The sequence below is a fragment of the Aegilops tauschii genome, chromosome 5 (assembly GCF_002575655.3).
Source record: "Aegilops tauschii subsp. strangulata cultivar AL8/78 chromosome 5, Aet v6.0, whole genome shotgun sequence".
Classification (NCBI taxonomy): Eukaryota; Viridiplantae; Streptophyta; class Magnoliopsida; order Poales; family Poaceae; genus Aegilops; species Aegilops tauschii.
Genome location: NC_053039.3, coordinates 528,172,114 through 528,186,355, shown reverse-complemented (window position 1 = coordinate 528,186,355; position 14,242 = coordinate 528,172,114). Strand labels below are relative to the sequence as shown.

The window sequence follows — 14,242 nt, the reverse complement described above, 5'->3', positions numbered from 1 at the left end:
TCCTCTGTGTGGAAAATGTTATGGTTGTGGAATCGCCACAGTCGCTGTGGATGAATTGGGGTGTATTTATGGCCCCATGTCTTGGGCGTGATCCTGAATTTCTGGCGCCCTGCTCCGTCGGCGAGGAGCATCGTTTCCATCGTAGCGTACTACTGGTGGTTGGCCTTTGACTCCTGTTGCTTGTTAGCTCCGTCGGCCTTTGCTTTCAGACTATTGCTGTGGCCTGGCTTCAGAGCTGTAGCTTGTTAAACCTGCCTTCAAAAGAAATATCTCTTGTTTAACCTAATAGAATTGAAATGGCGGTGAGCATGGAACAGTTTTCGTCGGGGAATGATATAGTTTAGCAACAACAGTCAGGTAATGGCATGGCTGGATTTCACTCACTCACGGATATTACTCGCACAAGGATTTGGTATTTCTACCTATAAAAAGGAGAAAATAATTGAGCAGTGGCAAGCTTGAAATGGGCTAGAATCTGCTTCTTTTTCTGCGTTCTTTGCACTCTCACGGTCTTCGGCCCATGGATGCTGACACAATCTCAACACTAAATTATTGAACCAGGCCGGTTCACGTGGCCTCACAAGAATGCAGAAAAGCTACTCCAACTTTTTAGGGTTCGTGATCTTCCTCAGCGTCTAGTGATCTTCATATGTTCATCGATTAAGGCTTCCCATCTTTTTGTATGGGCGACTCAAGGCGCTTTCAAAAACCATTATTGATAATGTTCGTTCAGGTGAAACAGGACAACATCGTTGCTCCAGTCCAATTGCAGCCCTTTTACCAAAATCTTTGGAGAATTTCTTCTAGCAGAGATGAATACTGCGAAGAAGGTGTTCCCAAGAGATTTTGTTGTAATTCTTAGTTATAGAAGTTACTTTGTATTTTCTTGGATCTTTGGTCCAAATCACTGTACCTGTAATTGTTATGAGTGTGAATAAAATTACAGGTGTTTCTCAAAAAAAAATATTGAACTAGGAGATTCTTAATAAAACAAGTTTTTTTTGAGGGGTAAATAAAAAATAGTTTTTAAGTGTTAAAAAAATGTTGAACTTGGAAAACGGTTGTAGCTATGTGCCCCCAACTGCGAGGCGCATAGCCACCTCGCCTACAGAGCGTCAGTGGTGGCTCGGCCCAGTACGTCGTTGGTCACCCGACTTTTTTCTCTTTTCGCTATATTTATGCTATATTTGTAAAAAAACATATGCTATATTTATAAAACAATGTGTGTACAATGTAAAACAAATGTTTGCATAATGTAAAAAAGAGTTTTGTTCCATTAAAAAAGTGTCACATTTGATGGAAATATTCCCGCATTTCAAAACAATGTTCATGATATTTTAAAATTTGTTATATAGAAATGAAAAAAATAGGACGCGCAGGTTAAAATCCATTAAAATCTATCATGAAATTTTGTTACATTCACATGTTTCCAAAAAAATCGTCAAATTTTCAAAAATATATATACAATGATAAAACAATGTTTGCGTAGTTAAAAAAATGTTTATCGCCATTTAAAAAAGTACAATTTGTATTTGTTAAAATGTGATCATGTATTCAAAGAAGTGTTCAAAACATGTATTTTCAGAAAATGTACATCATGCATTTGAAAAATATCCGTGTATCAGACAATAATATCACGTGTGCTCTTAAAATGTACATTGTGTACCAAGGAAAATGTAAATATGTGTTGAAAGAAAGGAAGCTGATAATAACCGACAAAGAAACAAAATAAAAAAACAAATAAAACGAAAAAACAACAAGAAAGAACAAAAAAAACAGCGTATAAAGAAGATAGAAAAAACCAATAGGAAAATAAAGTAAATGAAGAAAAAGAAAACTGGTGAAAATACACAAAAGCAAATAAAAAATTCGCAAAAAAAAACAAAAAATGGACCATAGAATGAAGCTACGTGCGATATGAGCGGCAACGAAGCAACCACGCAAACCAGTTGGCTTGCTAGGCGGCGCTAGTAGGCGATTCTATTAGGAATTGGTACGGGCGGGGGCGACGTATAGCCCTAACGCTAGGAAAGCCGAAATCACGAGTTAAGGGTTATGGCGTCATCAACACGACCCCTCAAACCGCCCCCATCTGTCTGTACCGCGTGGTCTAGACGTGTTTTGCCATCCAATGTGGTCTTATATGAGTTCACTAGCCGGTTCGGACGTTGCTTTTCCTACAAACCGAGGGGCGGGGGCTTTGCGGGCATCCAGAAACTGCCACACACGCGTCCGACAACCCTGACCCATTTAGTGCTCTATGGCCAGTCGACAATTGTGGTTGGGTTGTTACTGGAAAAGTGTTTGGGTTCAGAGGGGGGGGGGGGGCTTTGCAAGCGTCCAGAAAAATATATCTTCAGTGGATAAGGCAGAGGACGAGCAAAGAAGGAACACGGGTCGCGCATGGACTATGCCTCGCTTGTACCGAGGGCAGGCTTATGTCTCGCTTATAGCCAGACTTACCATGCGCTCGTCTCATGCGCCTTCTAAATTGGTCGCCCAGTGTGAAGGACGCCACATGTCACATCCTTGTTTCCCCTTGTTTTTCACTTTTTGTTTTTGTACTTTTGTTTATGCTTCCAAATATTCAAAAAAATGACAAAAAAACTTTACATAAAACATTTGAAAAAAAATTAATCAAGCATTTTAATAAGGTTAATTGTGTATAGAAAAATTGTTTCTTATTTATACATAAAATGTATACAGAAATATACAATGTGTATGAAAAAAGTTGATCACACATTTAAAAATGTTAATCAAGTATTTGGTAAATGTTAAATGTGTATAGAAAAAATGTTTGTCATGTAAAAACAATTTGTATGAAAAATATCATTGATGCATTTTAAAAATGTTAAATATATATTAAAATCTTCCTCGTGTCTATAGAAAAGTACAACATATATTAAATAAAAGTAGACATCAAAACGTATATTTTCAAAAAGTTTATTAGGTATTTAAAAATTGTTGCACATGTATATAAAAGGTTCCAGATGTATAGGAAAATGTACACTGTGTCAAAAAAAAAAATACATGTTACAATTAGGAAAGTGTACACTACGTACTTGAATTTTTTTGACCAGGTATTCAAAAAAGTTAATCATGTATTTGAAAATTATCAAATGTGTCTTACAAAATGTACAATCCGTATGGAAAAAATAGACATTTTTTAAGTTAATCATATATTTGAAAATGTTAACCATGTGTATAATATATGTTCCTTATATATACAATAAATATGTAATGTGTACCAGAAAAAAGTTTACATGTGTTGAAAAAAAATAAACCGATAAAAATCAACAATGAAACAAATAAAACATCAAAACAATAAAACATAAAAGAGAAAACAAAGAAAACCAAAAAATGGAAATGAAAACCAAACAAACCAAATGCAAAAGAACGGAAACAGTGAAACCCGAGAAGAAACAAAGAAAAAAGAAGGAAACCGAGGAAAGAAAGAAAAAAAAAGTAAAACCAAAAAAGAAACTAAGGAAAACAAAGTAAAAAAGAGAAGAAAAAACTAACAAAAACAATGAAAGAGACAATGAAAACCGGTGAAAAAACAAAGAAAAAGAGAAAACCTAAAAAATGGTGAAGACAAAAGAAAATCGGTAAACCCCCAAAATACCGATAGAAACCAACACAGTACAAAAACAGGGCCCAAAAAATCACACCCGCTGTTAACCATAATGGCCCAGCCCAATAACGCTCGACGTGGATTGATGCTGCGATGTACCGATTCTTATTAGGAAACGCCGTTGGGAATAGTTTAGTCAATGGTTGGGAAGAGTCATTTACCTCGACTTGATGCATTCAAGGAGTCTGAGCGGTTCAGCATAGACTCTAAGATGCGCAAGTCTTAAAAATCAGCTTCCCTGTGTCATGTAGTACACATAAAATCCAAATATTGTTAGAATTTAGCATCATTTAGTCATAATCAATAAAATTGCTGATAGTTTCGGTTTCAACCCAACATCTGGATGACCAAGGCGAGTGTGTCAAGTTTGTCATGTAAAAGACGAACATCTTATACGCAACATGTGCCGCGTATTTTGTAATATGTGTAGTACAATCCGGCAGATAAAGATATAATGTGTTTGCCCTATCCATATAATAATTGCAAGAGGCAACTGACAAGTAGTAGAATAGTTGTTCTCATTGATTGGATTTGCTACAAGACATCCCGAGAGTGCCGGTTGTTAGCGAAAGTGAAGGGAGAGGCGTGTCGGTTGCCAACCACATGACAATTAACAAGGGGGTTTTCACTTCTAATGAAACATGCGTTTAATTGTAACGCACATGATGGTCACTTTAACATCCGTCCCATTCTAGAATTTTCACATACACTAATTTTTTTTTGGATCACTCAAATTGCATGCCTTAACTTTAAGAAGCCAGAGGGTTAAATAGAAGAACACAGTCAAGCTCCCACCATATGTCGGTGAGTAGTGAACACCAATCCAACTCAAACGCACGCAAAACAACTTCATTACTAAACGACCTATCCTAAACTGATCAACAAAGCCGCGTCTCGACCAACGCTGGTCACCTCCAGAAAGCAACAACTCCAAACGATCTCTCCTTGCCGACACACCAACCATCATTGATTGTCGAAAAAAGTGTACTGGTAATTGGCGGGACTCGGACAGCCTCGAGAAAGTCATCGTCTTGGACTTACCCGCGACGACATACATAGCCGTCCAAGGGCCCGTGCGGGGCTGTGCGACCGCAAAGGGCCCCAAAATTTCAGGGGCCCCAGATTTTGTTGGGCCTAGGTCATTCCTTTGTTTCCACAATGTTGACGAACCTCTCCCAAACACCGAACCACCTTCCAAAAAAGAGCCCTCTCCGAAACACCCTTCCGATCAGCCTTGTTGCTCCCTATCAGTTGCGTCTTCTTCGCTTCCTTTCTAATCTTTCATGATTCCCCCGACTGGCGGACTTGATCGAATCTACTTGGCGTTGGCGCGGTCGCAAATCAGGGCGTCTAGCCACAACGGTTGAATTCATTCCACAAATTAGACCAGAAATCAGCGCGAATCAGGGCTTAGCAGGGGCCAACGCCGCCAAGCAAAGAACAAGACAGCCAGCGACTTAGTACCAAAGCTACGGCCACATCGATTCGGGGATTTAATTTAGTGCATCACCGACCACTCCTCATGGCTATCAGGTGTGCTTTTCTTTTCCAATATTTGCCGGACATGTTCGCCAGTTCTCCAGTTAATTAAATAAAATTGCTATATGCTCCATTCCTCATTTTTTTGAATTGTTTACGGGAAGATAGTTGGTATATTTGCTATATTTTTAAATATTATAAAATAACATTTAGCTATTTATTTATTTCAAAATTGAGGTTCTCATTTACATTTCACACTGGGTCTTGAATTCCTGGAGACGGCCCTGAAGATATACATAACTCATTTGATGAACAATCCAGAACCGCAGCGACTACCGAAGAAACACAGAAAAGGACGCATGTCTCCAAAACAATGCTCCCAACATAGGGACAATGTCAAGGACGTCGCCATCGCCGGTCCGGATCCGAACCTATGTTTTTGCTCGGGGACAACCAGACAAGTGAGAGAGAGAGTAAGGTGCCGACTCATCGTAGCGACGCCTTCAAGAAGGGGAAACAACACCCAAGGTCGTCGTTGGCACCGATCGAAGATATGGGCATGACTTTCATCTGAAACATTGCGCACGTGCATCACTACCCACCGGAATGAGGCACACCATCCTCCATGTTTGTCACTCCGCCGCCACCACAACACCTCGCAGAAGAAGCCGCCTTGCCGCGCCCCACCACACCACGGTCAGAAACGGCCAACACCTCCACACCTAGCCCCCACCGCAACCAACAACATCACCATGGCCCCAAGCAACCGCTGAGGCCTGCCGACACAACACCAGATGCTCTATCGGAGACACCCTAATGGTCCAGATCAAACCTGCTGCGCAACCCAGATCCGTGGTCAGCCACCGGTGCTGGCAACTCCACGCGCTAGCAAGGTGCCCATCCCCATGACATTGGGCGAATGCGGCCGCTAGGCGGCAGAGCTGGTGGAACCTCCTCCGCTGGCCGGCAGCCGCGCATCAAGCCGTCACCCTACAACACCGCCCATTGCACCACCCGCGCCCTCATTAAAACGCAGATCAAGGCCAACCCCCACCACACGCACTCCGGAGGCTCCCACGCCTCATCTTCTCGCCTGATCCGGTTGGTGCGCCACCGGCGCATACCCAACCATTGTAGCCTTCAAGGGCCCACACCCAGCAGGTCTGTGCCGAATGTGTCGCCTGTGTAGTGCCCACCTACAGCGCCGCCCAGACGCAGGCACCATGCCACCCGCGCGCCTCCACCGGCCGAGCCGCCCCGCCCCGCTCAAACCCATCGGAGGTAGAAAGGAGCGCCCCACGGCTGCCCGCGCCGTGCGGGCTTTGCCCGACGGTGCCTGCTGGCGGCGGCAAGGGAGGCCAATGGTGGGATGGTAACTAGTACGGCGGCTAGGTTTGCTCCCAGGGCGCTCTGCGGGGGAGTGACACGAGAGTCTGGTCTGTAGATGGTCCTTATTATTCATGTATATGAGAATACATGCAGTGTTACGTGTAAGTTATTATCTTTGAAGCGTGTCTAACATTAGTCGATCTCAGATTGTTATTGAGACATGTTTTGTTGCATATTGTTTTCCTTTTTATTTTGTCACCCCAAGATTAGGTTTTTTATTTATGGTGAATTCATTTTAAGGTCTGCTACCTGATGTTAAATTTGAGATTTGGCACCACACTTTAGGCCCTGTTTGTTTCAGCTTTAGGCAGCAGATTCCCGTAGAAAAAAAAATCAGAAGCTGAAACAAATGACTATTTGGAATCAACTTTGCAAGTGAATCTGAATCTAGATTCAGGCCATTTTCAGTACAATTGCTTGAAGCACGTTCATGTGTACTTCAATGAAGTGAATCTGCAGGTGATTTGAAGCCAACTAAAGCCGAAACAAACATGCCTTTTTGACCTTGCTTACTACTGCGTCTTTGATAGTACCTCCATCGGAACTCAAAAGACATTTCTAGTAATGTTGTGTTTCTCGTGTCATGCTTGTAGATATGCTCATTTGGATTGCAAAATTTTAAATGTTCCCATTCAAGGTTCACTTTATCTCTTGAGAAGTTTGCAACCTTGTCGTTTCTAGGCTTCTTGCTTCACACAAATTGTAAAAGCATTGTGTCACCACTTATCGAGCATTTATTGGATCCTTTGAAGTTATCTAGGTAGATCTGTAGGTCGCAACAAACGAGCAAGATCAGATGATAAGGCGTTTGGACAAAGCTATATACCTGCCATAGGCATGCGGAAGCCAGATATGGGTTCGGCTCGTTCTGGAGGAGGATGCGTGCGGTGGGGCGGGCAGACCCGCCAGACCCTGCGCAGCGTTGGCATGCTCACTGCGTTGGGGATGCGTGGTCTAGTGGAGGCCCTTGTCGGCTCTGCCGGCTGCGTGAGAGTGGTGGTTGTGCTGCTCCGGGTGAAAGCCTTGGCCAGTGCTTGCTGGCTGGCAGCGATGATGCTTGTGGGCACTATTATCCTCCTTGGAGGGACCGTGGGGAGATATGTACATTCTCAACTCCCAGATCGAGATCTTCGGGCGAAATTCTAGATCCTATTGTAGTGTCGGGCGGCGGCGGTGCTTTCAGTGTCGTTTCCCCTCTTTGGGGGTCTTGAATATCTTGGTCCCTTTGGTACTTCTTTATGGATTTGACATGCACGGTATTGGGTTCGGTTGTCTGTCGATGTGGGAGGCTAGGCTTCTGTGGCAACGATGGCGGGGTGAGCGATGTCAGAGATGTGGCATTGGTTTGGATAGCCGGCTCTTCTTCGGCGTGTCTGTGGGGTTGCCTCGGCTGTTTGTTGTTGTGATGTGGAAGTTCCAGTGGCGGGGACCCCAGTGGAGTATGATGACAGGCGACAAGTGGTATGTTCGGTGATCTCCTACGATGCCAACTTGCCTAGTTCTCCTTCGTAGTTCTTTATTAGAGTCAGAGCTGCGACGTCTTGTTGTGAGTGGATGGTGATCCACCAGAGAGTGTAGTGTTGTACCGCAGCCATTAGGGTTGGCGTTTCCTTTCCATTTTTCTTTGATCTTCAGGTCCTCACCATGTTATTCTTTCGTTGCTTCTTTCTAAATATGAATCAAGCCAACAATTTGCTGGGTCTTTCAAATAAAAAGAACCATACTGTGCAAACTACATTCAGGCAATTTTTAGAAGTTAACTTTCTATGTTTCAACCAATCATACTTTTTTTCTTAAGACAACTTCCACTCAAGCAAATTGTCTGACGAAGAAAAATACCTTAATTCACACTGAATGATGCCACTTGATAATAGAACCTTTTTACTGGGAGGCAAAAAACATGGTCATGCTACAATGTAACCCTAAAACATACAACATGTACCCACTGTGAGGTTTGAGTTGCATCATGATGAAGTAGCACATATATTTCACCTAGATTCATCTAATACTGTATCACTTTGTTGTAAAGAAAAGATATTCAATTATTCTCCTTATAGGAAATTTGATTAGGCGATGAACACCGGAGAACAATGAGTATGTGTAAATTACCTATCCCATGCTAAATAAATGTAACTACAAACTGAGTTATTTGTATTAATAACATATAACTCTGATGGGAACTCCTACTGTATTTTAAGAATATGAAACCGGGTTTGAGACGATCAAACATGAAGCAACCAAGTGTTGCAACAACAGCCACAAATCAGTACGACACCGCTCTAGAAAAAAAAAATGAAAAGTAGCTAGGGAGAGCAGCGATTTGGTGCCCGGGCATGAACAGTACCATGATTTGAGAGGAAAAAAAGTTCAAAAAATTTCAATTTTTTTGTGGTGCAAGATGCACCTGTGCCTGAACTCCACGCAAATTTTTGTGAAGTTTGGACGTTCAAGGAGCTCATGGAAAAAAGACAAATTTTGGATGTCTGAGAAACTTTTGAAAATCGCACTGTTCACGCCTGATTTTATCTTTTTTGTCATGAGCTCCTCGAATGTCCAAACTTCACAAAATTTTGCACGGAGTTCACGCACAGGAGAATCTTGCACTACAAAAAAATTTGGATTTTCTAAAACTTTTTTCCTTTTTAAATCGTGGTACTGTTCACCAGGCTCATCCGAGCCCGGGCTCTGGGTTGAATTATCAGTAGCTAGGTCCCAACATTAATTATTAAGAAGGAACAAATTACATGTTACTTCAAAAAGAACAAACATTTACCCCACAAAAAAGAACTAATATTTTATCTAAAATGCAAAAGGATTGTAGTTGAAGAAATATAGCATGTAGACAATGAGAAATATCAAATCTAACTGGCCTTTTAGCTTCTCATAGTGATTATTTCCGTTAGAGAGCATTGCAAGGTCAACCTTGTCAAGTTTTCTCGCGCAGTTCATCTGCCCGTAGGTAGGTCGGTCACTCCAGCTTTTTATTCTAGATTTTTCTGTTCCCCTGGTTTAGATTTCACATATTTAATATAAAAGTTAGAAAATATTTTTTATGAATTTTGAAAAAAGTTCATGACTTTGAAAAATGTCCGCACATTTGAAAAAAAAATTCATGCATTTGAGAAAAAGTTCGCAATGATGAAAAAATTCCACGGATTTGAAAAAGCATAATGTTTTGAAAAACATGGATTTGAAAAGGGTTCATGGATTTAAAAAATGTTCAAAGATTTGAAAATGATCACAGCTTTGAAAAAAGGTTCCTGAATTTTAAAAAGTTCACGCATTGTGTGGATTTGAAAAATGTTTGTGGGTTTGAAAGAAGATTCCCAAAAATTTAAAAAGTTCATACATTAAAAAAATGATCCTGAATTTGAAAATGTTCATGTACACAAAAGAAAAAAGGAAACAAAAATGGAAAAGAAAAAACGACTAAAAAATGAAAAACAAAAAGAAAAGAGAAAGAAAAATAAAAAGAAAGAACGAGAACAAAAACTTTCCCGAAAAACCCCCAGAGAGAAACCGGCCAAAACCATAGGACTCTTCTAAAAGGTTCCAAAACCGATGGGAAAAAGAATTATATGAGTTGCCTTCTACCTTAAGCACCAAAGAGGAAGGTGTGTACCTTATTCCGTCCCGAGGTTGGCACGTGGTTAGGCCGAGAACATGAGAGACCGCCCCTGGTTTTCTCAACAAAAAGAAAAAGTAGGCCCCTTGATAGTCTTCCTCATCAATCAACAATTAAAAAGGTCACTAGACGCTCTGACAATTACTGTTTTCAGTTTCCAACTCCCCACTCCCAGATCTATCGTCGATGGACGATGTTGCGCCGCCGACCATGGACTGGTCGTTGCTGCCCCTCGATGCGTTGTCCTTGATCTTCGTCAGGCTCGGCGCCGTCGACGTCCTGATGGGCGCCGGCCTCGTGTGTCACTCCTGGCTCATGGCGGCGAAGTTGCCGGAGGTGTGGCGATCTATCGACATGGACAAACACGAGGTTGTGCTTCTAAAGGGCGATGGTGTCCTGTGTCAGATGGCGAAGGCAGCTGTCGACCGTTCCGACGGACAGCTCAGGGAGTTCGCCGGGAGGCTGTTTGTCACTGATGAGCTCATCAAGTATATCGTGGAAAGGTATTTTTCTTCCATTACTACTTGATTTATTATGCTCAAAATTTTGTTATCTTATTAAAGATGTGTCAGCAAAAAAATTCACTTAGGTAATTAATATCTTCTGCTTAACCCGACAACAAATTGGATTGGTTTTTGCTAAATCAGATTCAGTTTTTTTAGCAAGAACAGTAGGGAGTCCCTACTGTAACTCTCTTTCATTAATATTTGTGGGACATGTACAAATGGCTATACATTAGGTATAGAATGTTACAAATGGTTCACAAATAGTCTTCTTGGACATTGTATCCATTCCTTTAAGCTAGCTTGGCCTTCTTGATGATTGTATCAAAGTGAGATTTGAAGCATCATATGTATTTTTCCAATATTTTGATCTTGTTGTCAAAATAAATACTATTCATGTGCTTCCAAATACTCCAATAGCCAGCAATGAGGCATTCTTTGAAACAGTGAATTGAGTATCTCCCTTTCCCTTCCATGAGTATCTCTACAATATCATAGTTACTGTTCCATTCAAAACCTAGAGCAAGCCAAAAACATTGGCTGAAATCACAATTGAAGAAGAGATAAGGTGCTCATTAGGCTCATCATCACACAAAACACAATTATTGGTTTCAATGTGGAAGTTATTTCTTATCAGAAGACTCTGGTATTTAACCTGTCCTGTAATAGTAGCCAAAAGAAAAAATCCCATTTAGGAAGACTGCATGATTTCCATATCCATTGGAAAGGCTTTGGAGCATCAGGTAGATTTCCAATAAGTTCTAGATATATTATATTGTTGGAATATTTATTGCTATGCCAATAGAAGTGTCAAGTGTCTTTGCTATTGTTGCTAATCATTCCATTTAAAATGTTCCACATTATTGTGTTCTGTTGGACAACAATGGATGAGATTGGTAGGTGAAACATATCATAAAAGTCATCAACAACATAGTTGTATGCAATGGCACATGGATGTTTATGTCTTTGGCATATGAGAACAACTGTGGGAATCTTTCCTAAAGAGTCTCATCATTCCACTTATCAAGCCAGAGTTTGACTGTGTTTCTAGAAGCAGGTTTATAGATGCTCGTGTTCTTGAAATCCTCGAATATAGAACTATAGTCTCTCCACCAAAGAGATCCGACTCTAGTGGGATAGCTAGGCACCTCACCATCATTATAATATGTATTCCAAATCAAACTCAACCCAAGGTATACCATGCTGGTTGAAAAACTTGTATAAGAATTTGGTGAGCAGAGCTCTGTTTTGTGTTCTGAGATCAAGAACACACAGGCCACCAACCTTTTTGGGAGGACATACATTTTCCCATTTTACCAGACAATTTCCATGCTTATTAATTCCTTTTTCATACCAAATAAACTTCTACCAACTTTTTGAAAGTGGTATATAGGATTGTTAAAGGTACTCTAATGCAACACATGACAAAGATGGGGAGGGAAGAAATCACTGCTTTTAGATGTACAAACGTACCAGAGTATGATATCTTTGAAGCAACCCCGGATAGTATTTTCTCAATTCTAGACATGATACACATAAGATCATCCACTTTAGGCCTAGTAGAACCCATAGGGAGTTGAAGATAGATGAAAGGCATAACTTCTTTTTTACAACCAAGAATGTTAGCCACAAACATAGCTCTTTCATCAGATATATTAATTGGGACCAATGAGGACTTGTTCTAGTTGACTTTCAAACCAGTAAATTCTGGGAAAATCTTTAGAACATTCATTAGACGTGATAGTTGCTCTTGTTGTGCAGGCATGATAATAAGTGTATCAATCTACATATTGGATAATAGGATATCTCATAGTATGCTAATTATCAATAGGCAAATTCAGATGTCCATCATGCTATGATTCATTCACCAGGATCTCTAGAAGTTCATTAATCAAATTCAATTACGATAGGGGAAACTAATGTAACGATTTTAGAATTGTATGAGGTAGGAGACACTAAGTATGGTTATAAGGGAAGGAACTACCTATTCAGACCTAGGAGAATATACCATTCTACAAGTTGATTAAAAAATTGGGGAAGCTTGGTTTGACCAAGCCACTGAGTATTGAAAACAATGCTATAGCGCTTACTATGAAGGACCTTGAATTTGAATAAGACTACACTCCTTCATTTTCATTAAATGGGTGGTTTGGTTACTGATCCATTAATCAAATAATTAGGTCATAAGATTGAGTCAGGAATTTCCTTATATCCATTTATTATACCTTCTATTTTATATGGTATTTCATAAGAATAAACCAGACAGGGCTTAGAATAGAAGTAATAAAGTGAATAAAAAGAGGGGGGGGGGTCTAAATATTGCTAATATAGCAGGACCATAAATTCCACTTCACACCATCATCCCCACATCCAGTCATATGAAAGATTGCCCTAATATTAATGTTTGCATGTCACCCTCACTGACTACCCTTCGGCTTGTATCATGCTTCGGGGTCTTCAGCAAACAACTCGCCAATGTTATAAAAGAGTCACCTCTGCTGGAGCTGCATTCCCTTGAACTTGAAAACATTGATCTCATCGTGAGAAAATTGACCGCTGTCCTTGAGAGCTGCCCTGTCCTGGAAGTTCTTGGCTTGCAGTATTGTTTCTTGATTGGCTCCAATGATGAGCATGCCTTGCGGGCGGAATTCACTAGGATCAAGATCACAACGCTCAAGTGGGATGACGAGTGCCGCGACTAGTAATATTATGAGAGCTCCGACAATGACCATGCTCTTGATTCTGAAGATGAGAGGACATATTATTCAGTGTGATCTAAGAATATTGTGATCTTTATGATCGGTATACCTTATTCAGCATGGATCCTTATGTTTGTGATAGTGATTCTCGAATTTATGTGGGGCTTACTTTACCAATTCTGGCTTGTACTCCCCTTTCAATTTTTAATAAATTTGCCTCTAGCGTTGTATCAAAGGACTAGTTATTTAATATGCTTGTTGAGAAAAAAAAGAAAAAACTTGAGTTAGTTCAGTGATGGGAGCAGTACTCGTATCTGACATCCATGGTAACTCTCTTTATGAAATCTTGGTATCCTCGTCTTCTTGGATTTTTATTATTGGCTGCTACAGAATCATCTTGCTAACAAAATCTTAGCAGAGTATCCGAAGGTTGGTGACTCTTTGTACTCCAATTCTTACCCAGAGAGATCTTTGTTTGCATTCAGTATCTTCAGTGACTCCACCGGTTTCGGCTTAGGCTTCCTAGCAAACTTGGCTAGAGCGAAAGTCTGAGGCCCTATTTGTTTCAACTTTTGGGACCAGATTCATCTTTGGAATTTGAAGCAAACAACTATTTTGAATTAACTTTGATAGTGAAGCCCGAATCCAATTTAGGCCATTTTCAGTGTATTTTCCTGAAGGATGTCCTGGTGTAATTCAGTGGCAAAGCTGATTGCTAGTTAAGCAAATCGATGGTTGATTTGGCAGAAATCGAAGCTGAAACAAATAGGGCCTGAATCTCAGCGATTTTACTGATTTGGACTTTGATATTACGACTCATTTCCTGCAAGTTCTTCAACTGAGATGTGCAACCAATTTTCCTGGCCATTTGACTTGACCATGAGTCATGAGTTCTAATTAGTTCAAAAAAGGA

The 14,242-nt window shown here is 40.6% G+C and overlaps 1 protein-coding gene across 1 annotated transcript; it reads left to right on the top strand.

Annotated features, from left to right (window-relative positions):
* Positions 1 to 10,195: 10,195 nt before the first annotated feature.
* LOC120965382 (putative F-box/LRR-repeat protein 23) lies at positions 10,196 to 13,621 on the top strand. The gene is made up of 2 exons (XM_040391072.3): positions 10,196 to 10,630; positions 13,092 to 13,621. Exons 1-2 carry the CDS (start codon positions 10,314 to 10,316, stop codon positions 13,330 to 13,332), a joined length of 558 nt encoding a protein of 185 aa, XP_040247006.1. The 5' UTR covers positions 10,196 to 10,313; the 3' UTR covers positions 13,333 to 13,621.
* Positions 13,622 to 14,242: the final 621 nt, after the last annotated feature.

Bases quoted from the DNA above. Each gene is read 5' to 3' on its own strand.
- LOC120965382 (XM_040391072.3), top strand. From the start codon at position 10,314: ATGGACGATGTTGCGCCGCCGACCATGGACTGGTCGTTGCTGCCCCTC. The intron at 10,631-13,091 runs GTATTTTTCTTC...CGGGGTCTTCAG, and splicing joins ATCAAGTATATCGTGGAAAG to CAAACAACTCGCCAATGTTA.